The sequence below is a fragment of the Pelobates fuscus genome, chromosome 2 (genome assembly GCF_036172605.1).
Source record: "Pelobates fuscus isolate aPelFus1 chromosome 2, aPelFus1.pri, whole genome shotgun sequence".
NCBI classification, from domain to species: domain Eukaryota; kingdom Metazoa; phylum Chordata; class Amphibia; order Anura; family Pelobatidae; genus Pelobates; species Pelobates fuscus.
The window spans coordinates 343,116,084-343,140,944 of NC_086318.1; the positions used below are offsets into that span (position 1 = coordinate 343,116,084).

General features: G+C 40.3%; 1 protein-coding gene across 1 annotated transcript in view; it reads left to right on the forward strand.

Moving 5' to 3' along the window:
* ADGB (androglobin) overlaps window positions 1-19,109 on the forward strand; it is a 313,568-nt gene extending 294,459 nt beyond the window's left edge. The window contains exons 30-35 of the mRNA XM_063443590.1: window positions 4,551-4,717; window positions 10,131-10,295; window positions 10,473-10,581; window positions 13,604-13,694; window positions 13,787-13,970; window positions 18,732-19,109. Coding sequence (XP_063299660.1) covers window positions 4,551-4,717; window positions 10,131-10,295; window positions 10,473-10,581; window positions 13,604-13,694; window positions 13,787-13,970; window positions 18,732-18,917 — 902 coding nt within the window. The 3' untranslated portion in view covers window positions 18,918-19,109. The remainder of the gene's footprint in view (window positions 1-4,550; window positions 4,718-10,130; window positions 10,296-10,472; window positions 10,582-13,603; window positions 13,695-13,786; window positions 13,971-18,731) is intronic.
* The last annotated feature ends 5,752 nt before the right edge of the window (window positions 19,110-24,861 follow it).

The window sequence follows — 24,861 nt, forward strand, 5'->3', positions numbered from 1 at the left end:
TATGTCCTTTGAGGACATTAGGCAGCTATTTTCCCTTCCCTATAGAGAGAAATTTACATATTTAAGGATAAAAATTTTTTACATAAACATAGGGCCATAGAGTCATCTGAAGGATTACATACATTCATGAATTTAATTAACTCTAAAAGTAATAAAAATTTAGTATCACATTGTGCTAAACTATATAAATTATATAAATCAAGCCCAACATTTCCAGCCCTTGTATCTTGGGAAAAAGACCTACAGGTTACTATTACAAGAAATGAGTGGATATATGCAAATAATGCCGTAACTAAGGCTATCCATTGTTTAAATTCATCTGAAAGTCATTATAAGATCATTAATAGATGGCATTATGTCCCCACTAAACTGGCAAAAATGTACCCATCCTCTCAATATAAGTGTTGGAGATGTGGCTCATCTAGAGCAGACTATGTCCACATCTGGTGGTCATGCCCAAACCTAAGGCAACTATGGAATAAAGTAGCAACATTTTGTCAAGAGGTGATAAAAGTAGATCTTGACTTTACCTGTAAGTCCTTCGTATTACATCTAGGCTGGCCTAGAATTTCAAGAAGCAAAAAAGATATAGTGATCCACATTCTAACGGAGACTAAAGCAACATTGGCGAGATATTGGAAATTATCTGATTCCCCCTCTTGGGACATGATACAATTTCAGGTCCTGAACCATTGCAAAATGGAGATTGGAATCCTGAGACAAGACAACTATACTAATCCTAGAATAGAACAATGGGAGGAATGGGTAAAAAAGTTAAGCCCTACATAAGGAAAATAGTGGTATCCATTATTTGATTTTAGCACAGTATGAGTATTGGACACTACTGTTAAAAAACTACGTAGCGAACCATTAAAAAAAAAAAAAAAATATTTTGAGAAGAATAAAAGATGATAAACTTTCTGTGACTTATGAATATAGACAGATCAGAATTTTTTTAATAATTTTTCATCTTACAGAGCTAACATTGTTGATACGTCTTGGGGCTGTAATGTTTATATATTTTGCATCTCTATATAAAGCCGTTTTCTTGGCTATTAATAATGTACATTTTTTTTTTTTTTTAAAAGAAAAAAAAAAGAGAAAGTAGAAGAAAGGGAAAAAGTAAAGGGGAAAATATCAAGCCCCGTAGTAAGGTATTATTTATCAGGATATATAGATCTCGGCACAGTGTGACTTTATGTTTGTTTTGTTTTTATGTTTACATGGTTTATCATAGACAGTAAATAGCTATTTAAGGTTCTCTCAAGTTGAAGTAAAGATACTAAATTTGGTATGTCGTCCAATTTATAATTAAGAGGATAATTAAGGGTAATAAACTAAAAGATTCAGTATCTTAGAGGGCTAGTACTGTCGAAACGTATTTATTGTTTTATTGTTTTATTGTCTATATTTTTTTTTTTTTAAATAAGTCCTGTACTGTCCTGTACTGTCTATTGTGATACATTTTTTTGAAAAATAAAAAAATAAAAATGAAAAAAATAAAAAATAAAGCTGAAGTGGGGAGATGAGGCTTTTTAAGTAGAGAATATAACATCTCGAGAAAATGGTTAGTTAGGCCTGGGCCTAAGCATTTTACACATGGGGAGCATTTTGACCACTAGATGGAATTCTTCACTAGAAAAAGGTTGTTCCAGTGAGTGGGATATGTTGTTAGGAATAGTTTGTTTGATGCTGGGTTGGAGGTAGTTGTGGATCTCCAATTTGGATGGAATTTTGTCTCTGTGGTTGTAAACTTTGTCGTAAAAATCTTTCTGTAGTCTGATAGTAAGTATGAATGTATTCTGACTTTGTTTTTGGAGGGCATGTGCCAGTAGTCTGCCACTCTTGCCTCTATGAGCGTAATATAGGCTTTTGGTGATTAGGATCTTTTTTCTTAGTTTGTAGTCCTAGTAAAATGTTTAGTTCAGACCGCTTGTCAATTAATGATTTATAGTTGGACAGAGTGGCATCTGTTGTATGTTTGGTTTCAAGGTCATTACGTTCGGTCATGAGTTGTGCAAGTCTCTCTTCTCTTTTACGTTTTTGTGTGAATGCTATTTTAATGATGATACCTCGTAAAGTACACCTAAGTGCTTCCCAAATATTGGTGTGGTAAGAGTCAGGGAATGTATTGAGCCTGAAGAATTGGTGTATGGCGTCCCTTATGTGTTGTACGGCGTCTAGGGAATTTAGTAACATGTAATTTAGTTTCCATTGGGTGCTGAGTCGGTGAAAAGAGAAGATAATAATAACAAGAGACAGGGGTGCTGACCACGTACTCCCATTACGTGGTCAGCACCCCTGTACATGAGTGAATAAGATGTAGGAATCAGTATTGCAAAAAGAACATATCAAGTCTTGAGTAAGTGCCTGCTGAATAATACCACATTTTTTGTGCTGAAAAACCCCAACTCGTCTTATACTTGAGTGAGTGTCTGTATTATGGCAACTTACATTGCCATAATACAGACAAGGGGCTGTGTAGGAGGGGGGCTGGCAGGAAGCGTTTACTTACCTTTTCTGCAGCTCCTGTCAGCTCCCTACTCTCTCCTGCGTTCCGGTCAGCTCCCTCTGCAAGTCTCGCGAGAGCCACGGGGTCAGAGCTCCGTGCGGCACTGACCTTGCGGCTCTCGCGAGACTTGCAGAGGAAGCTGACTGGAACGCAGGAGAGAGAAGGGAGCTGACAGGAGCTGCAGGAAAGGTAAGTAAATGCTCTCTGCCAGCCCCCCTCCACTGAAATGCCAATGTCACTGGACCACCAGGGAGTGAGAGCCCCCCTCCCTGCCATGTATCAAGCAGGGAGGGGGGACGAAAATAAATAAATAAAAATTTAAATAATATATATAAAAAAATAATAATCTAAAAAAAATGTTAAAATAATAATATAAAAAATATAATAATAATATTATATACACACTGCACTCATTACACACACACACACACACTGCACTCATTACACACACTGCATTCATTACATACACACACTGCATTCATTACATACACACTGTAAATAAATATTCAATTAATGTCATTTTTTGGGGATCTAATTTTATTTAGAAATTTACCAGTAGCTGCTGCATTTCCCACTCGAGTCAATACGTTTTCCCATTTTTGGGGGGTAAAATTAGGGGTCTCGACTTATATTCGGGTCGACTTATACTCGAGTATATACGGTAATAGAAAGACTAGTCTCTGGTTGTTTAGTGTGGGTAGTACCCCAACAGTCAAAGAGTTGTGTCTAGTCTAGTAGGATTTCAGATGCTTACAAGTTTGTAGTGGATGAAGTGTCTAAGTGGCTGTCTAGAGACATATTAAAGTCATCTCCCAATAGAAGCAGGCATTTAGTGTATTGATCCAGTTTTTGAAGGTTCTTGCGTAGTGTATTGCATTGTTTTTTTGTTGGAGAGATATACATTAGCAAATATTACCACTATAATGGCTATCATGCCGCAAAGGAATAGGTATATACCATTGTCATCTGTGACATGGCTTTGTATGTGAAGGGAAGGTTTGCCCCTATTAAGATGGCCACTCCTCTAGACTTAGAATCAGTATAGTTACTGAAAAAACAGACTGGGTATATTTTGTTTTTGAGGGTAGGGGCATTGTCTTTTCGAAAATGCGTTTCCTGTACATAGACTATTTCCGCTTTTTAGTCTGTGGAATTCGGTCAATGCTAATTGTCTTTTTTCGGGGGTAATCAATCCTCTCGCATTAAGCGAGACTAAGTTTAAATTAGCCATGGTCAGTATGGGTAGGGGGTGAGTGTCGTGTACATTTCATTCCATCTGGGGCAGCCAAGAACAAAGAGGAAAAAATACAATATACACATAACAAAAATAAAATAATCCAAACTATTTACAATTAAAATGATAGTGTCATAAGCAGAAAAGACGTATAAAATAGTATTTTTTTGTTGTTGATTTTTTTTAAATATAACCATCTGGTTATTTAGCTTGAGTAAATTTAGAACCTCTTGTAAGGCATATCGGTCAACCATATTGGTCTCACTAGGCATATAAGTTGACTTCATGAGGTTTGAGTCTTCATTGGGTTTGGTGATATACTGATAAAGAGGTGGGGATGGGAATCAGCCGTATTAAGGAGGAAGGGGTGGGGGTCTTGGGAGGTCAATGAATATTGGGTGGGGGGTGGGGGGGTCATCCCCAGCAGGGGAAATAGGAGTATATCACCATCTAGCAAAGGTCAGTAATCAAGGTGGTGTGAGGAGTGCTCGTGTAGTCCGATCAAATGTCAGAATAGCGTACACATAGGGCCCTACAGAGGGATAATTTGGCACAGTGCCAAAGTCATAACTTTAAGCATGTTTCAGTTACAAAATATATATATTTTTATATGATGCTAGGATGGCCTGTATGTTTTTGGTAAGAGAACCTTATTTATCTAATTGGAGTACTGTTTGCACAGTCCTATGTATCAAAGTTTGTGTTGTACAGATATCTCAGGTAGTGATGGCCACACTGTTTTCTCCTGTTCTTGTAGTACTGTTTTTTTTTGGTTTTTTTTTTTAAATCCTTCCACAATTCTAGTTTATGAAGAGGTACATTCAGAAGTTCACCATAGCGGTGATGTCCAAAAACCAGTGAGCACTCCGAAGACTATCAGGAAAGGGAAGACAGAAAAACCTGAAAAGGAGAAGTCTGGAAAAGACAGAGAACAACGTATGTCAACTCCAACTTCCAGACCTGAATCCCAGGTAATAATTATGATATAACACAGCAATAGATTGACCTGACTAACCTGAGCTTCTTAATCATCAGCAAAGCAGGTTTGTGGACTAGTGAATTAGTGAGTGGATTTTTTATTATTATACCAGTGTCAAGCTTTGTATTCACTAATAACATCACTGGGACTCTTGCAAATAGCACCTGCCAATGGTTGGAGTTTAGGTAAATAACACCTTCAGGTATTAGCTAGATCCTTGATGGAGATTCTTATTCATTTTACTAACCTATAATAATAGTAGCTTCAGGCTTGAGCACTATAAATCTTATTTTAAGTATCGTTTTTAAAACATTCCATCAGTCTCATATTTGAAGATAAGGATTGTATTTTTTTGTACAAAGAGTACAAATACTACTTGCGCTGTCTTACAGCCAGCACGTGGACCACCTAAATGAACATACTGAAAGGTTTAGAACAGTGGTCCCCAAAAGGTAGATCCCCAAATGTTTGTAAACTACAACTTCCATTATGCTTTGTCGTTCTAAAACATTCTCAAGGCATGCAAACCATCATGATAGTTGTAGTTCTACATCATCTGGGTATCTACCTTTTGTGCACCCTTAGTTTAGAAAATCATTTTGCCACTGGTTGTTTCCATGGTAAATCCTAACCTCCAACTGTCCACTGCACAAGGAAGTAAACTGTTCCCGGACCACAAAATAACAGAACCCAGAAAATGCAATCAGTATCCTACTGACAAGAGTAGTTTATTTTTATATTACAAGATTTACAAACATATGTATTTTTCAGATGGCCTAGAACTCTGCTTGGCAGGCTGAAAATACAGTTTTTTAGATTCTATTGCTTTGGAGTGTGAATTGTGTTTTGTGAAAAAAAAACCTGCATAAACTGTGCAAAACCATCAGATAATTAAAATGACTAAATAGACTTCATAATTGGATTGTGCAGATGTTTACTAAGCAGTTTTTTAAGTCTTTGCTGCCATCAAGTGGTTATTAACATTAATGCACTATATTAAATAAATGCTCAAACAGTTATGTTTGTAGATTATTTATCAAGTTATAATTGAGTTACTAAATAAAACAAGTATCAAATTATAAATGAGGTTGGGGAATTCTATTTAATCCTGTTTTTTTGTATGCATATAGTCACTGCCAGCAGAAATCTGCATCTGCCTAATTCCTACTACCTGCCATATGAGATAACCTCAGGTCCAGTTACAAAAATAAAATCTTCCTGTATTATTCACAGAATTATCGAAAATCCAAAGTAGATTCAAAATGCAACAGAAAATGTGTCCATACAGTTATTTGGCATAATCTTTGAAATTCACTTTGAATTCTCAACAAGTCCCACATCTGTGAATAAGTCTAAACGGAACACTAACAGGGTTATTCACTAAACAATGGATTTTCAAGATGTAAATCCCAATGGAAAAATGTAGACAAAAAAATAGCTCATCTGGAAAAATTCTCCAACTCAGCTATAGTCATAATGTGGCTATATTTATCTCAGTTTTGACATTTGGATTTAATTTGCAAACAAAATCTTAGTTAAATGAATAACTGTGTAAGATTGCCCTTTACCATGATATATAACACCCAGGTCATTAATCCGTATTTTAGTCTAACATATGACAGGTTTGTCATAAAATATGTTAAAGGACCACTCTAGGCACCCAGACCACTTCAGCTTAATGAAGTGGTCTGGGTGCCAGGTCCAGCTAGGGTTAACCCATTTTTTTTATAAACATAGCAGTTTCAGAGAAAGGTTAAGCCTTCCCCCAAATCATCTAGTGGCTGTCTCATTGACAGCCGCTAGAGGCGGTTGCGTGATTCTCACTGTGAAAATCACAGTGAGAGCACGCAAGCGTCCATAGGAAAGCATTGATAATGCTTTCCTATGCGACCGGTTGAATGCGCGCGCAGCTCTTGCCGCGCGTGCGCATTCAGCCGACGGGGCGGAACGGAGGAGGATCGGAGTTAGAGAGCGCCCCGCCCAGTGCTGGAAAAAGGTAAGTTTTACCCCTTTTCCCCTTTCCAGAGCCGGGCGGGAGGGGGACCCTGAGGGTGGGGGCACCTTCAGGGCACCAGGGCCGGACTGGCCCACCGGGATACCGGGAAATTTCCCGGTGGGCCGTCGGCACCTGGGGCCGGGGAGAAATGTGGGTGTCCTGCGGCCGCATGGAGAGCTTGGATGGCGGCCGCAGGGGAAGCTCTCCTTGCGGCCGCAGGGGAAGCTCTTCTTGCGGCCGCAGGGGAAGCTCTTCTGGCGGCCGCTGGGGGAGCAGGCTGTTCTGTCTCTGCTCCCCCTCCCTCGCGCTAGAATATGACGTCATATTCCGGCCCCGGTCTCATTAAGCTGCGCGTGAGGGAGGGGGAGCAGAGACAGAACAGCCTGCTCCCCCAGCGGCCGCCAGAAGAGCTTCCCCTGCGGCCGCAAGAAGAGCTTCAGGAAGGCTGGCTGGGCTGGAAGGTGAGCAGGGGAGGGGAGGGGAGGGGGTGGGGGGGTAACAAAGGTCACAGGAAGGGGAGGGTGGGGGGTAACAAAGGGCACAGGAGGGGAGGGGGGTAACAAAGGGCACAGAAGGGGAAGGGAGAGGGAGGGGAGGGGGTGGGGTGTAACAAAGGTCACAGGAAGGGGAGGGTGGGGGGTAACAAAGGGCACAGGAGGGGAGGGGGGGTAACAAAGGGCACAGGAGGGGAGGGGGTAACAAAGGGCACAGGAGAGGAGGGGAGGGGGTGGGGGGGTAACAAAGGTCACAGGAAGGGGAGGGTGGGGGGTAACAAAGGGCACAGGAGGGGAGGGGGGGTAACAAAGGGCACAGGAGGGGAGGGGGCTAAGAGGTCACAGGAAGGGGAGGGGGGTAACAAAGGGCACAGGAGGGGAGGGGGCTAAGAGGTCACAGGAAGGGGAGGGGGGTAACAAAGGGCACAGGAGGGGAGGGGGCTAAGAGGTCACAGGAAGGGGAGGTGGCTAAAGAGGGCACGGGAGGGGGCTAAAGAGGGCACAGGAAGGGAGGGTGCTACATAAGGGCACAGGAGGGGAAGGGGCTAAAAAGCACACAGGAGGACAGGGGGCAAAATAGGGCACAGAAGGGGAGGGGCACCTATCAGTCTGCCCACCCACCCACACAGGTAACAACAAGTATGTATGTCAGTGGGAGTGTGTCTGTCTGCGTCACGCTGTGTGTGTTTCTGTGTCATGCTGTGTGTTTGTGTGTGTCATGCTGTGTGTGTGTCTCTGTCATGCTGTGTGTGTGTGTGTGTGTCTGTCTGTGTCATGGTGTGTGTGTCTGTGTCGTGTGTGTGTCTCTGTGTCACTGTGTGTCTGTATCATGGTGTGTGTGTGTCTGTCTGTGTCATGGTGTGTGTATGTCTGTCATGGTGTGTGTGTGTCAGTCGTAGTGTCTGTGTGTGTTTGTAAAAATAGTGTTTTACTCACTTTTTTTTTTCCAACGTCATGCTGGTCTCTGCCTCTATGACTGAGATCATCAAGCTTGATGATCTCAGCCAATCCGCACTGACACAGGAAGCGCCTCTAGTGACCGTCTGAGTGTCTGTCACTAGAGGTGTCACTAGGAAGCAATGTAAACACTGCCTTTTCTCTGAAAAGTCAGTGTTTACATTCAAAAGCCTGCAGGGACAGGCTATTATAGACACCAGAACCACTACATTAAGCTGTGTGTATGTGCGCCTGCTAGTGAGTTTGCTTGCTTGCATGTGTGTGTGTGTCTGCTAGTGAGTGAGCTTGTGTTTTTATGTCAATGAGCTTATGTATATTAGTGTATATTAGTGAAATTGTTTGTCTATGATGCTGTGTATCAATGAGCTTGTGTGTGTCAGTGAGATTGTCTGTGTCTGCATGTGAGTATGCTTACTGTATAATTAAATGTTTTACTCTGAAAGGACCAATATATTATACTAGAAAAAGCAATATATATATATATATATATATATATATATATATATATATAATTACTCAATCATCTGGGGTGGCAAGACATAGCCTTACATATTACATGCCACAATATATGGCGCAATGACTTATGGGGCTGGCATAGATTTTTTTTCCCAGGGCTGCTTTGTATCCCCAGTCCGGCCCTGCAGGGCACTATAGTGCCAGGAAAACGAGTATGTTTTCCTGGCACTATAGTGGTCCTTTAATCTCATTCAGCTGTGATTTTATTATTGATTTGACAACTAGTCACAAGACCACCCATATTATTTTCAATGTAGTCTTTGTGGCTACGTCAACCTGCTTTTTAGTGAGAACTTTTAGGCCAAAATTACACTCCGCTTTTTTACATCTTGATATGAGGTAATGAGAGGTGTGAATATGTTTTGTTTTGTTGGCAAACGATCCTCTGTTAGATCGTGGAATGTGAAAGTGGTGCTTGATGAACAAAATATATTAAATCTGGATTAAATTTAAGCAGGTTACGGCAAAAGTTGATTTTGGTTTATGTTTTGTGCTGTTTTGGTAATCCCGGGTTTTTCTATTATTACCATTATTTTAATTAAAGGGACACTCCACTGCTCAAATACAAACTAAATTCAAATCAATGTTTAGTAGATATACCTAAAATACCTATGCATTTTTTATTGGTGTTATATCTAAAAACAGCACACAAAACCTGCAGATCTCTTGTCTGCTGTCTTTGGAAGTCCTACCCTTCTAACCCCACCCAGACTTTCTGTGGCTATCCAATCACAGACTTCCCCATACAGCTCAATGAGAAATCTTTACAAGGCTGGTGCTCTGGGCAATTGCTGCCTCTTGAGTTCTGTACAACTAAACTAACCAACCCAGAAGTAACAGGACTCGTTGTCTGCTTGAAAAGGCAGGGGTTGTAACCAGTATAATTTATAAAAGTGTCAATTTCTATTGAAATCTGCACTATTTCCAAAATGAAAAAATCAAGCTATTCAGCAAGCTAAAGTGCTTTAGGTGTCTGGAGTGTCCCTTTAAGTGCAGTATATCACATAGGGTGATTCATTTCATTTCCAAACAGAATATAAACCGTGTGTATTGTGCAATATTCATAAATTATTATTTTATGAAACATTTAAATACATAAAGGTAAATAACCCAGCAAAGGAGGAGACTATATTTAAAGAAAAACTACCACAACAAGAGGACATAGTCTTACATTAGAGGGGCAAGGATTTAAGAAATAATTTTAGGAAGTATTAGTTTACAGAGAGGGTAGTGGATGCATGGAATAGCCTTCCAGTTGAAGTGGTAGTTTAAGCATGTGTGGGATAGGCATAAGACTATCCTAGTCTTAAGATAAGATGGGGGACTAATAAAAGTATTTTTTGAAAATTGGTCAGACTAGATGGGTAAAACGGTTCTTATCTGCCGTCACATTCTATGTTTCTACATAATTTGATTTGAAACTGCTTTCTCCACAATGCTAGGCTCAACTGCAGACAGATTTGAATAAGCCGAGTTGGATTCTAAGGCTAGTCAGCCAAACAAGCGAAGTAGACACACTGGAAGTTAAAAAAGACACAGAACGTCTAGATGAGATCAGAGCTATGAAGCAGGCATGGGAGTTGGCAGAACCTGGACGAGCTGTCAAGGTAATACAAACAATATCGAGAAATTTTGAATTTATGTCAACAACTGTAAAATTCATTGGTTTTGATTTTTGGTAGTTGCTTTATAGTGACATAAGATAACACAGATATGAGAAAAAGAAAATGTTTGTTATTATTAGCATTTTAAAATAAACTTACCCGGTACTTTCTTATTTTTAGGCATTGCAGTCACGGTTGCAGTATATCAACAAATATGTGCAAAAAATCAATGCGGACACGACTGAAATGAAAATTCCACAAGACACTCAAGTATTAAATGGAGACGGAAGTAAGAGAGTTTGAATTATGTTTTATTAGATTTTATTGGATTAGATTGAATTCCACTCGTGTTAGAACCAGTTACAAGGCACAAAGCAATTACAATGTTATAGCAACATATTTACACAATCACTGACTAAACAATATGGTTTTGTAATAGTATTTCCAAAAACAGCGATTAAGGTAGCAACACTACATTTTTTTTTTTTTTTTTTTTTTTTTTTTTTACTATATACCTGCCTGAACTCTTATTTCTCTTAATTAGGCCATATTTTACTGAGGATTCGAGAAATCGATGTATCAAAAACACATTTATAAACCTAAACACTTGAATAAATGTGAATGTGTGCCATATACATTTCGTGGATTTCCAAATAATTTGTCGTGAGTCGAAACATGATACAACATCCACAGTGCAGTTCTGAACACAGCTTTTTATAAATCAACGCACATGTGTATACATCGTCCATTACTTAGAGTACCTGCAAAAATACAGGGGGGTTTCTGAAACACCTGCATGTGTTAAGCTGGGAATTTTACGATCGTTGTGAAAACATGCTTTCTCCGAGTTTCTATGCCCAAGGGGAACTTGCCAAAATCCAACTTGGGCTGTGCAGGTGATGCACAACAGATACTTAGAACTAATTGACTATAGGAAAAGGTCTTGATAATTATTTTAATGGGTCACCCTAAAAGTGCTACTGGTGACTGTACCCTATATGGCATCAGTTTTTCCGATAATGTTATCACTTTTACAGACATTGATCATGTTTCAATGTAAGATGTGTTTCTACACTATACAATATGACGTTCTGTATTATTTCTGTGTCTACTGTACACATTAGTAATTTATTAACTTAGAGCGCCCTCTACTGGTTGAAACTGCTGTAAAATGTAGCATCGCTCTTTTATGCTTTCACCTCAGCATACTATTTAGATGGTTATCTTTTTGGTTCACTTCATTTAAAGTTGCATATTTACATTTCCCACCAGAACAATGTATAGATTTAAAGCTATGGCAGAAACTGGGTTTACAAAGACAGTAGAAGAAAGTAACAGTTTTAAACTTGAAACGCCTGGCAACTTTCTGTAAAAAGATAAATAAAAAGATTGAGTAAAATGGGAAAATTCTATTTTCTTTGACATGAAAAAAAACACACATTTTCATGGTGTAAACTGCCCTGCTGGCAAAGCAGCTTTGAGCTTTGAAGGCTACGAGGAAATCAATAGGATTCAGCACAGGGTAAGAGGACTTATAGCCTACAGATTTAAAGAGGCTGAGTAATGGTTAGAACAATTCAAATGAAACAAATCAAATTTGATTTGAAATCACAGGGTGTTTGTAAATATGCATTTACTTCTTAACCCGCCTATTAATCCACATATTAATTCATTGCTGTGTGCTGAAAACCAGGTGCTTACATAGAATAACAATCTGTACAGCTATGTTTAAAAACATAAATCTAATTAGCTAGAATTTAAGTTGTTCATGGGTTGTAATGCCCACAGGAACCTCTTATGCTGCAGAGAAAAACATTTTTGGATCTCAGGAATCCATAAGTAACCACAAATTGCAGTGAGAGGTTTTGTTTTTAGGGATATCTGCCAAACTAACACTACTGGATATTTTAAAAACAGGTGTAAAACAAAATACATTGTAACTAGGGCACAATGTCAGGACTTAAAGGATCACTATAGGGTCAGGAACACAAACCCTATAGTGTTAACACCACCATCTACCCCCCCATGGACTCCTCATGCCTCCATAAATATAGTAAAAATCTTACTGTATTGAAGCCAGAAGCTGTAACTCTGCATGCTGTTTGCCTCAAAAAAAAACTAGCAGTCTGCTGACATCATCAGAAGTGGTGGCCTGATCCAATCACAATGCTTCCCCATAGGATTGGCTGAGACTGACAAAGAGGCAGATCAGGGGCAGAGCCAGCATGATTCAAACACAGCCCTGGCCAATCAGCATCTCCTCATAGACATTAATTGAACCTATGAGGAAAGTTCAGTGTCTGCATGCAGAGGGAGGAGATACTGAATTACAGGATGCTGTGCACAGTGCTGCCCTGTGCTCTGCTGACAGCAAATCTGAGTGGATGGAGGCATATTATGCCTCCACCAACTCCGAAGTCCCTCTGGTTCACTCTGAGTGACTGCAATTGGAGGTGTTCCTAGCTTTCAATGTAAACACTGTATTTTCTCAGAAAATACAGTGTTTACATGAGAAAGGCTGCAGGGAGCTATAGTTCTCACCTGAACAACCTCATTAAGCTGAAGTTGTTCAGGTGACTATAGTGTCCCTTTAAAGAGTTGCTCTATTCCTTTTGAGGGGGGGAATCTTTCCAGTTTAAACTACCCTATTGGGCACCAAACAAAATATGATCAGTTAGATTATTAATAATTACATGTAACTGCAACATACAGTAGTACACTACAGGTACAAATAGTAACATGGTTATAGTAAATTAATAATGTAGTAAATATATTCCTGCTACTCTTTACCATTTTAACTGTTCAATAGAGCGACCAAATGGATTGAAACAATAAAATCATATAAATAGCCAGAATCATATATTTTGTATGTATAACATGTACACTGCTTGATTATTTAGAAATATTTTCAAATACACGGTAGATATGATAAATTGAGTTGCCATATTAAAACAATACTGCAATACTTTACTGTTTTGCATCTCTTTTAATACATTTACAGAGTTTAACCCCTTAAGGACACATGACATGTGTGACATGTCATTATTCCCTTTTATTCCAGAGGTTTGGTCCTTAAGGGGTTAAAAGAGATTTGATGTAATCTTTACCTGTACCTAAACGTGGTGTTATTATTGTAACATTAGTTAATAAAACACCTGCTATATAAACATCTGTCATGTAGTTAGTAAAGGATAAACTCTGCTTGGTAGCGAGGCTGCTAGGTACATCAAAGAGGCTTCTGACCACAAGCTTCCAATATAGCGTTACATGAATGAAACTGTTGTAGAATTAACAATGTTGTCTTGTTGGAGTTGCAGTAGATCCAGCTAAGATCTTGGGAAGTCAATCAATGGATCCAGACACCAAAGAATTTACCACATTGGATTTGACACCCTTTCTTAGGTAAGAAAAAGAAGGAGAAAGAAATACAATGCACCATAGTAGATGCTATGTTTCACATGCTAATTGAATGCATTTGTTGATGTTCTACCTAGAAAAACAAGGCCACAACCGTTGCTACGAGACGAATATGTCATTCAACAGCAGGCCTTGCAAAAGGCAGAAGAGATTCAACAGTATAGACAGCGTCGAGAGGAAGTCATACAGCAAAGGGAGCAGGAACAGACTGCACGAAATTTGCTGAAGAAGAAAGTGCTACAGACATATGAAGATCTACAGGTAATATTACGATCAGCATGAGTTACACAAACACTCCAGATAGATAAAGAACTTCAGCTTTCTGAAGAACAGTCTCTCTGGAGTCTATTACTTTTTCTACAGTTTATAAATCTGCAGATTTCAATGGAAATTAGCACTGTTCTAACTGGATGCTAATGGTTTCTGTTTCCATTAGCTCCACAGAGCTAACAGAGATGGCTAGCTTGCACATGCCTTCCCCCTTCTCACTGATCTGTACTACCGTTTACTGAAACGCTACGGAAAGCCACAAGCTTTTCAGCAGATATCTTTCTCAATGAGAATCTTCTGATTGGTGAATTCCATAGCCCAGACTCAAAGTCTGTTGTGGAAAAAAGAGAGGAGGGCTTGCAAAGGCTGTAGACACCAGATCGGTAGATTTTGCAGCCTGTTTTTTTTAATATACCCCAATAGAAAACGTGCAGAAAAAAATACATGCATGTTTTCTTTGGGGGTATATCTACTTAAAAAAACAAAAAATACATGCATGTTTTCGTTTCTACTTAAAAATATATATATTTTTTAATTCAGTGGAGTGTTCCTTTGTCAATATTGTAGCAGCACAAAAGGAATGCTCTAGTATTTTACAATGCTACAGTTAAGCATATCTGTTTACTTATTATATTAGCAAATTTAAATTTATATATACATATAATAAAAAATATATATTCTATATAATGCTGCTGTGATCTTTTGATCTATCACTACAGAGTTTAACAAACAAGTAATGGGGAAATTATCTGTAAAAATCAATTCCTGTATAAAACAACTTCTGGGTAAAGAAGGAATTCTGGCCAAATGTGTAAATGGTCCTTCTGCTACATTTTATTATAATAGTCTTATTAACTGCAGAATAAGTGGAACTGCACCTTAAAATAAAGACTGAGAAAGCTCTGAAATTATTATTATTATTTTTTAATTATTATTTGTTTTAAGCTGGTCCTTACTGCTTTTAGTGTTGCATCATGTGGAACATTAAAAGCAGTAAGGACCAGCTTAAAGGAACACTATAGTCACCTAAATTATTTTAGCTAAATAAAGCAGTTTTAGTGTATAGATCATTCCCCTGCAATTTCACTGCTCAATTCACTGTCATTTAGGAGTTAAATCACATTGTTTCTGTTTATGCAGCCCTAGCCACACCTCCCCTGGCTATGATTGACAGAGCCTGCATGAAAAAAAAACTGGTTTCACTTTCAAACAGATGTAATTTACCTTAAATAATTGTATCTCAATCTCTAAATTGAACTTTAATCACATACAGGAGGCTCTTGCAGGGTCTAGCAAGCTATTAACATAGCAGGGGATAAGAAAATCTTAATTAAACAGAACTTGCAATAAAGAAAGCCTAAATAGGGCTCTCTTTACAGGAAGTGTTTATGGAAGGCTTGTGGATACAGACATGGGGACACTGGGAGACATGGTGACACTGAGACATTTGGGGCCCCTGGCGAAATGGGGTCACAGACACTAGGACGCAGAGACATGGGAACACAGACACTGGGGGACATGGGGACACAGACATTTGGGGAAACTAAGACATTAGGGACACTGAGAGACATGGGAACACAGACACTAGGAGACTTGTGGACACTGGGAGACATGGGGACACTGAGACACTAGGGACACTGGCTAGGAGGCATGGGGACACAGACACTTGGGGACACTGGGAAACATGGGGGCACTTGTGGACATAAACATGTGTCCCCAAGTGTCTCAGTGTCCCCACGTCTCCCAGTGCCCCCTAGTGTCTCAGTGTCCCCATGTGTCCCCTAGTGTCTCAGTGTCCCCCTATCCCCCCATCCTTCACTTACCTAAACTGTAGGCTGTCTCTGTAGGCTGAGAGCTGCTGTCTGGACTCTCTGTGCTGTGTAGCTGCTACCCCACGGATCAGTTTCCTATCCCTTTCCTATCCCTGCCTCTCTCCATACACAGAGACCCCTACTGGCCGGTGCTGGTATTGCAGAGTAATCTCCATTTATACTGAGAAAAATATTTGCATTTGTATTGCCGGTATTACTGCAATACCGTCACGGCCAGGCAGCCTCAAATATCGGCTGTGCCTTAAAATACCAGTCAGGTGGCAAACCTAAGAGTAGTGTTAAAAATAAAAACTTTTTTTTTTTTTTTTTAAATAGGCCTATTCCATGGGCCTGGGCCCCTATGTTAATCCGGCCCTGGCTACCTAGTGTTTGGCAAGTGATTATTTGAATACTATATAGCCTTGCTTAAAATTAATGAGCCCTTTTATGCTCTACGGACAAATTTAAATTGATATAAGATAGAAAATTCTTGCTGTAGGATCTTGGAATTATTATCGAATGGGTTTCAATAAGTCAATCTGAATAAAAGTCAAAATACTATCACCATTTATCTTTAAGCAATTAAATGGATAAATAATAAACCTTTTAAATGTGTTTGCCATTTGCTTTTCAAAAGCGTTCACACACACCAGTCAATAAGTACAGTTTCTTAAAGTAACACTATCAAAAAGTATAAAAAAAATGTATTAATAGATAGTGACATCTTTAATGTAACTTTGTCATCTATGTCACCTACTGATCTACTCTCCACCTTCAGCTCCTGTGAGTGCATGCTTAGCACTCTGAAAGTACCTTGCATACATTTAATCTAGCATTCTTACACCTATGATCTTGCAATAAAAACGGCAAGTCTGAAGTTTAGCATGATGAATGGTACCAATTCTACTAAACAGTTGCAAATGATTAACTTTTGTTCATTTAAAGTGAAATTAACCATGAATGAACTATGTTGTGCAAGCATGAACAGTTCAGATTGGTTCCTATTTTGTGATGTCTCTCAGGCATGTCCAGTCATTCTCATGTTATTCTTCATTGGAGAACAGAGGCTTTTTGATATATAGAAACCAATTCCTAGTTGAAGTGGACATCAATGGAGAAAGATCAATCAAAATTTGAGAATTTTTATTTAGACTTGAGAAAGGATCTCCTGAAAGCTTGTGAGTGAAGGAAGAAGACTTTAGAGACAAATCTCCATATCTCCAAGCCATCCCACATGCCCCCTCTTCGGACAGAAAAGAATCCCTCTACTCAATCAGCATAGGTTATAGCCTAACCAGAATGTATCTTTAAGTTCGCTCCCAAACCAACACTTTACAGTAGTGTAATGACTAATAAAGTCGTACCTTTTGTTGGTCACTATGACATGAAAATTTTAATCTACACATGACCAGCTGCCATCTGGTAATGTAAGCCGGCCCAGCAGAACTATGCCAGCATGCAAATAATGTGTCCCCTTGTATCTGCCTCATCTCTGAATCTTATGCATGTCAATTAATTTCCAAAATTGTAACAGAACATATCAGTTGGCAGGAGAACTAGTGTGTGGGAATCAGTCTTCTATATGCCAGCTGCTTCTTACTTTAGTATGGCCAGTTGTCTCTTCTAATTTCATATTTTCTAATTATTTTAATGTAAGAGTCATCTGGTCAACAATACCTTTTACGTAGGTGTGTTTTGATTAGTGAATCTGTCAAGTAAGATACAAATGAACGACATCACTTTACTTGTGCTAGAATAATGCATAATGTATTGCTTACCTGTCTGCTAGGGACCTAAAGATGGAGCATGAAAAGGATCTAAGGCCTAGCAGGGGAGGGGGAGAGGGATCAAGATAAAGGGAAAAGAATATTAGAGAGTGGAATAAAAAAGACAGAGGCAAACAGAGAAAAAAAAAGGTGGTGAATGGGGAAATAGGAGGAAAGGTTGGGGGAACAGTTGAAAGTAAATTACAACAATTTAGAAGATAACATGACTTATGGAAAACACTAGAGAGAAAGTTAAGGATAGGCACTGGGGACCAGCATTTCTAGTTTTTTTTTTTTCTTTTATCTTTACAAAGTGATCTATAAAAAGCAACTGCATATTAGAAAGCATATGAAAGGGAAAGTGACCATTCTCTGGAATACACAGCACCAATTAAAACACTGAGAAAATCGCATATAACTTGTGTCAAACTTTGAGATGCTTCATTTTCTTTAAAATTTATTTTAAAGATTTAGCAAATAACATTAGAATCCTGTTCAGAGTAGCGACCAGGGCTGTATTTACCACAGGGCTGACAAGGCATTTACCTTAGGCAGCAATTTCCAGATACCTTGTCAGCCTTGTTTTATGGGGGCCCACCGTTGGGCCCCCTGGGACAGGCAACCACTTCGGTCCCAGGCAGCGGCAAGGGAGCACTGAACTGTGAGCTCTCCCTACTCAGCTCCCTCGCACATTCAATGTGTGTGTGTATATATCTGTCAGTGTGTCTGTTAGTGAATGTTTGTGTCTGTCAGTCTGTGTGTTTGTCAGTGTGTGTCAGTGAGTGAGTGTTTATATCGGTCTGTGTGAGTCAGTGAGTGAGTGTTTATATCTGTCTGTGTCAGTCTGTGAGTGAGTGAGTGAGTGAGTGTGTGTGTATATATCTAGCATCCTGCAGTGCCAGGAAAACTGGCTTGTTTTCCTGGCACTGGAGAATCCCTTTAATAGCATGTTAGTTTGGCATGACTGCCAATCAAACAGGCCATCCCACTAAGGGCACACCATGCAATATTGCATTAGGTCTGAGTCTAATAATGCACTATTCTTTTTGGATGCATTTCCTTGGTGTCTTCAAAAGTGGGACACCAGGGAACAAAGTCAGGAATGGGAAATCAGGATGGTTGTGAGCCATGTATAAATAAATTGAGATGTGAATACAATCTATTTCTTGTTGCAGATATCATTAGACAATGCTCGTCAACAAATTCTCGGTGCTCGAGAGTCATACAGAAATAAATTGCTTGAAGCCGAGAAAAAAAACCAAGATGCAGTAGCAGTTCAAGAAACTTCTCATCATATTGAACAAAAGAAAAGTCCGTCACCTAAAAGGAAGAGTGCAAAGAGCTCTGGGAAAGCAAAATAGAGACCAATTAATCAGTGTTCATTGTGAGAGAAACACACGTGCCATTATCTGAATAATGTCAAATTGATAAAACATTAACTTTCACAATATACTTTCATTTTACCTGTCCTATTGAAAACAAACTATTTTTCTCTAATGCGTTTAACTGTTTACCAAAGAAAGTTTGAAACTTCACATACTCTTATTAAATAAACTACTTATGTTTGATTATTTAAGTTCCCCCTGAATTCTAATGATTCATTGGTTTACTTTTTTAATATAGGCTATGGAAGTTGGAAGATGTTGTCAGTTATTGACTAGGACCACTGTCAAAGGGAGTGAACTTGATCTCAAATTGCATTGGATAATTATGGTTGCACCCTTGCCAAATGTAGTCTCTGTCTCCTCTGTAGTAACGCAGGATCATGTACTCGTAATATACCTGTATTTGGTGTCCAACACTTAACAGTGAAGTTATAGTTTCTCCAAGCAATTTATTGACATTTATATTTTACTTAAAGTTATTGTTTAGCATCACACAGTTTTTTTGCAAGGAATATTGGCAAGCTATTTAACGGGGGCTGTGGTTTAATGGAAATGTGTTGGACCTGTTCAGTCTAGAAAAGTGTTGCCACATTAATAAATTGACGTTCCCATTGAGAGTCAGCAGCATCAGCTAATGATAAGATGTAGGAAGTAGAAAGGTGAATTGTGTGATGTAATGAACAAGATGGAAGGAGACTACTCGAGTTTGCAGTTATGATTATAATGATAATGGCATGGATGTCACTGTATTGTTATATTGAGGTTATTGTTGATCAATGAGTTTATGACACATATGTACTAAATGACTGTGGCCTTTATTCAGCACACAGATTTAGGTGTATATACTTAGTAAAAATGTTAGTTTCCACGAATACATTCAGCCAAAAAAAATGACTTTCTTTGGAAAATAATTTTGTCTGAAAATCGAATTCCATGCATACAGACAGCACATCTTAGCTATAGTATTAAAGTCTTCTTAGGATACCAATAGCCATATTATTGTACCAATACCAATGTGAGGGAGTTGTTAGTAGATTTCTCCCTAATCTGGTATCAAATCAATCAAATTGATTGACACTAAATAAAGGTGTTATATCTACGAAACAATAACACAACGTTGGTAGTATAGGTAATAGAAGGGTTCCACAATCAATCCTATATGGCATAGGCAAATGGCAGTCCAAAATAAGGATACCAAATTAGGGAGTTATCTACTAACTACTGAAAGATACAAATTTTAAGATAAAGCCCTTTTTCTTAATTTTAGTCTTTCCTTAATTTAGTTTTTTTTTTGTTTCAGCTGTGTGCCGTTCACTGTTTGTAGATAGTTCCTTAATTCGGGTGGTACCTTTATATGGCTTGCCACATTTAAAGCGGCACTGTCATGCCGAACTTACCTTTCCTCAATCTCTTCCTCTTCTCCGCCTCTCTCAGGATCTGTTATTCTTTTCTTCCATTCTTCTTTAGTTTTCTTTAAAATTATGAGACAAAGTAGGGACTCTTTGCCTTATGGAGGATTCCTCCGCTTGACCAGCTCTGACCAGCGGAGGAGCAAAGTGTGCTTCATTTCCGCTGGTCAGAGCAATTTTCCCATGATCCCTAGCTTTCCTCCCAGTTCCCACAATACTTCCTGTCAGTATTGCCGAAAGTCCTGTCACTTAGACAGAACGCCGGCAAAACTGCCGAATTGCATCCTAACAGAATGAGAAGAGTTTCTCCATTGGTGTTAGGATGCAATTCGGTACTTTGTTCGTATCGGAATTTCATTCTAATGAATGAAACTCCGATCCTATTCATTGCTGTGGCTGCATCTTGCAGCCGCTTAGTAGATAACTCCCTAATTCCCACGGTATCAGGGAGCTATCTACTAAAAGGCTGAAAGACCTGAATTGGTCTTGAAGCCAAATGTACTAATACTAAGTAAAGATTACTTAGTATTAGTAAATAATATGCCCCTACTCGCTATACCGCGAGTAGGGGCATGTCTAGTAAGCAGTGAGCAGCCTGTGGTAAAATTACACAGAGCACTGTGATTGGATGGCTTGAAAACCATCCTATCACAGTGCTCTGTGTCATTTTACAAGCGTGGGAAAGTTCTTTGGAATTTTCCCACGCTTGTAAAATGACACAGAGCACTCTGATTGGCTTAAACAAACCAATCAGTGTGTTCTAAGCCTAATTGCAGGGCGGGGCAAGGCTATATAAGCCTTGACCCGCCCTGCGGAGCTCAGTACGCGGCGTGCCCTCCATGGGTGAACATGGATTAATTTTTTTTTTGCGCTCGTTTTTTTTTTTTTTTTTTTTTTTTAAAGTGCGACGGGTATGATGGATTTTTATTTGCCCTTTTTGGGGGCTGAAGAAAGAAGAATTTAGAAAAAAGAAGACGTCAAATGGTAAGTTTAATTATTTTTTATACAGGTTAGTTATTTTATTCCCCCCTCACTATTTTTAGGGTGAGGGGGGGTAGGTAGGGGTTAGAATGTTTTGGGGTGGGGGGGGGTGACTAGGGGCTTGGGACCCCTAGTCACCTTGATGGGGGGGGGGTTCATTTAGGGCCCCCACCCACCGCTCAGGGGTGGGGGCCAGGGGGGAGGACAGTAGGTCCCCCCCCTTATTGTTTTATTAGGGCCCCCACCCACCGCGCAGGGGTGGGGGCCAGGGGGGAGGACAGTAGGTCCCCCCCCTATCTTTATTTAGGGCCCCCACCCACCGCTCAGGGGTGGGGGCCAGGGGGGAGGACAGTAGGTCCCCCCCCTTATTATTTTATTAGGGCCCCCACCCACCGCGCCGGGGTGGGGGCCAGGGGGGAGGACAATAGGTCCCCCCCCTATCTTTATTTAGGGCCCCCACCCACCGCGCAGGTGTGGGGGCCAGGGGGGAGGACAGTAGGTCCCCCCCCTATCTTTATTTAGGGCCCCCACCCAGCGCTCAGGGGTGGGGGCCAGGGGGAGGACAGTAGGTCCCCCCCCCTTATTATTTTATTAGGGCCCCCACCCACCGCGCAGGGGGGGGAGGACAGTAGGTCCCCCCCCTTATTATTTTATTAGGGCCCCCACCCACCGCGCAGGGGTGGGGGCTGGGGGGGAGGACAGTAGGTCCCCCCCCCTTATTATTTTATTAGGGCCCCCACCCACTGCGCAGGGGTGGGGGCCGGGGGGGAGGACAGTAGGTCCCCCCCCTTATTGTTTTATTAGGGCCCCCACCCACCGCGCAGGGGTGGGGGCCGGGGGGGGGAGGACAGTAGGTCCCCCCCCTTATTGTTTTATTAGGGCCCCCACCCACCACGCAGGAGTGGGGGCCGGGGGGAGGACAGTAGGTATTTTATTAGTGCCCCCACCCACCGCGCAGGGGTGGGGGCCAGGGGGGAGGACAGTAGGTCCCCCCCCCTCTTTATTACCATTTATGTTTTTACAGTGAGCAGCCACAGGCTGCTCACTGTTTAGTGGACATGCCCCTACTCGCGGTATAGCGAGTAGGGGCATTGGGGAGATTTTAATCTCCCTTGTGCTATTATGGGGGTCATATTGACCCCCATAGAGTGAGGGGGGGACCTGGGGGGCTTATGAAGTGGTGGGGAGCACAGCTCCCCACCGCTTCTGTCTTTACATATTACAAGGAGGGAGCTGCACGTCGGTAGCTCCCTCCTTGTAATAAACTGATCGAACAAACGAACACTGATACTCAGTGTTAGTTTGTTCGTCTGATTTTTTCTATTCATTCATTCGTCTGTCTGATGAATGAATGAATAGATGAAATTCCCGTTCGCATGTCCAGGTGTTTCACTGGGCATGTGCGGGAATCTCACAGTCTGTGTAGTGTGGGTAGATGACGTGTCCCACAGGGACTTCACCTACCCACACAAAGATGGCGGCGCCCTGAATAAAGATCGGGGCAGAAGATACAGATTTAAAAACAGGTAATCTGGGGGGCTTAGGGGCATTTGGGGGTGACTAGGGGGTCGATTGGATGTAGTGGAGGCGGGAGGGGGGTTAAAAAAAAAACGGGATTCGGCATGACAGTGTCGCTTTAAGGGGTAACATTACAACATGAGGTTGAGAAAGTGTTCAGTAGCGACGTGAAACTCGTTCAGTTCCATTTAGTTTGGGGTTGTTGTTTTTTTGCCTCACACCCTTTTTTGATGCACAGAGCAAAGATGCGTTAGCTACAACTTCTATCACTGCTACTTATTATCGTGGGCATGCCACTTTAATAATATTGTAAAAAATATGTGCTACAAGGATACTCATTCTCCAGATATCTATTTTTTTCATTCCATTACGTTCTTTTGAGTGAGGTATTGCTATATTTTTTTGAGGATTTTCAGAATTGGAGGAGCATTGCTGCCATCATTGAGAACTTGGTGCACATTTACTGCAATGGTGGAGTGAGTAATTTGTTTCCTGCTGTTTTTGTTGCTTTTTGTATACCTCATTATATTTTCATACATTTTTATCAACAAATTCAATATATTTCTTTATTTTTTTCCCTTATTTAGGGTAGCAGCACATACCTCTCCTTTGCTTTATTTCATATATTGAACAACTGAGCTCCTTAATTTTCTATCCTCATGTGGGATAACCAATATTTAAGAATACCAAATTAGGGAGCTATCTACTAAACCGATCTCTTTGGTATCCTATATGGAAATCCCACACCCGTGTATCAAATTGGGTAGCTGTCTAGCGGATATATTTTCCAAAATTATATATGCCAGTGGTAAACATATTTAATGAATACACTAATTCAAGTACCATAACCACAACAGTGTGACGATCTATAGCAGCTATGACGCAAGAAGAAGTGCAGTGTATTCCCTGACGCACCCCTAAGTAGTAGAGCTAAAGTTGGAGTCTTTGTTAAACAATTTCCTAATGGTAGCCTAGCTTTGTCAATGTTATATGGTGTGTTTGGTGAGCTCTGCTCAGCACTGGCCTCTGATCATAATCACCCCCTCTATCTCTTTATTGAGCGAATCTTGGTGGTGCAGGGCTTAGTTAATTTTTTGAGTGATCATCTGATGCTCTCAGCCAATGACCTGGCCCTGCATACCAGGGCTTGGCTCTGAAGAGTAAATGGAAGCTCCATGCAGGAGTTCTTCTCCGCCTGTACTTTCCACCAGGGCTCATGAAGGATACCAATCACTTATTTTAGTGCATGACTAATACTATACACGTAGAAAAGTGGCCATTGCTCTTCTGTACATTGTCAAACCCTTTGCAAATTGATAACTACTAACTGATAAAATACAATACAACAGTGAGAAATTCCTAAAAGAGAGTGGTGGTGCTACAATCACCTTAGTGGAGCCACAATAGCCACTAAATAGATACAAGTGTCAAGTTAAACAGGAAATGGTGAGAGCACTCAAATAAATAAAAATAATATTACCCAAACAGAATCAAATTCTGAAAATAAATACAAATGGAAAAAACATAGGGTAATAACGTTTGAGATAAAAACTTAAGACTCAATACTGGTCTCACTCACATAAATGGAGCCACTTATAAAGCTGGCTCAAACTGCATGCCTTGAATAAATCACCATTGGACTTCAGCTGGGTCCTTTTCCAAACTTGTATCCAGTGTACCGCCAGATAACGCAGGTTCAGGGGGTTACAACACTTTTTATTGATCCAATCACAGGAAATACATTAAAATGATACAAAGTATAAAAGAAAGTCCCTTAAATAGAAAGTCCAAAAGCACCTGACGCGTTTCGGCAATCTGCTTTCATCGGAGGTGATGCTTGTGATCCTGGCATGCTGTCTTTTAAACCCGTTCTTCGCGTCCTTTTCTCCGCATTCGTGGCTCTTCACTTCCAGGTTCGGCGTCGGGACGCGTCCTGCGTCATCACGTACCGACATCTATTCTTAATTCAGGTTCAAATTTACATTAGGACGTGTCGGAACGTCATCATAAAA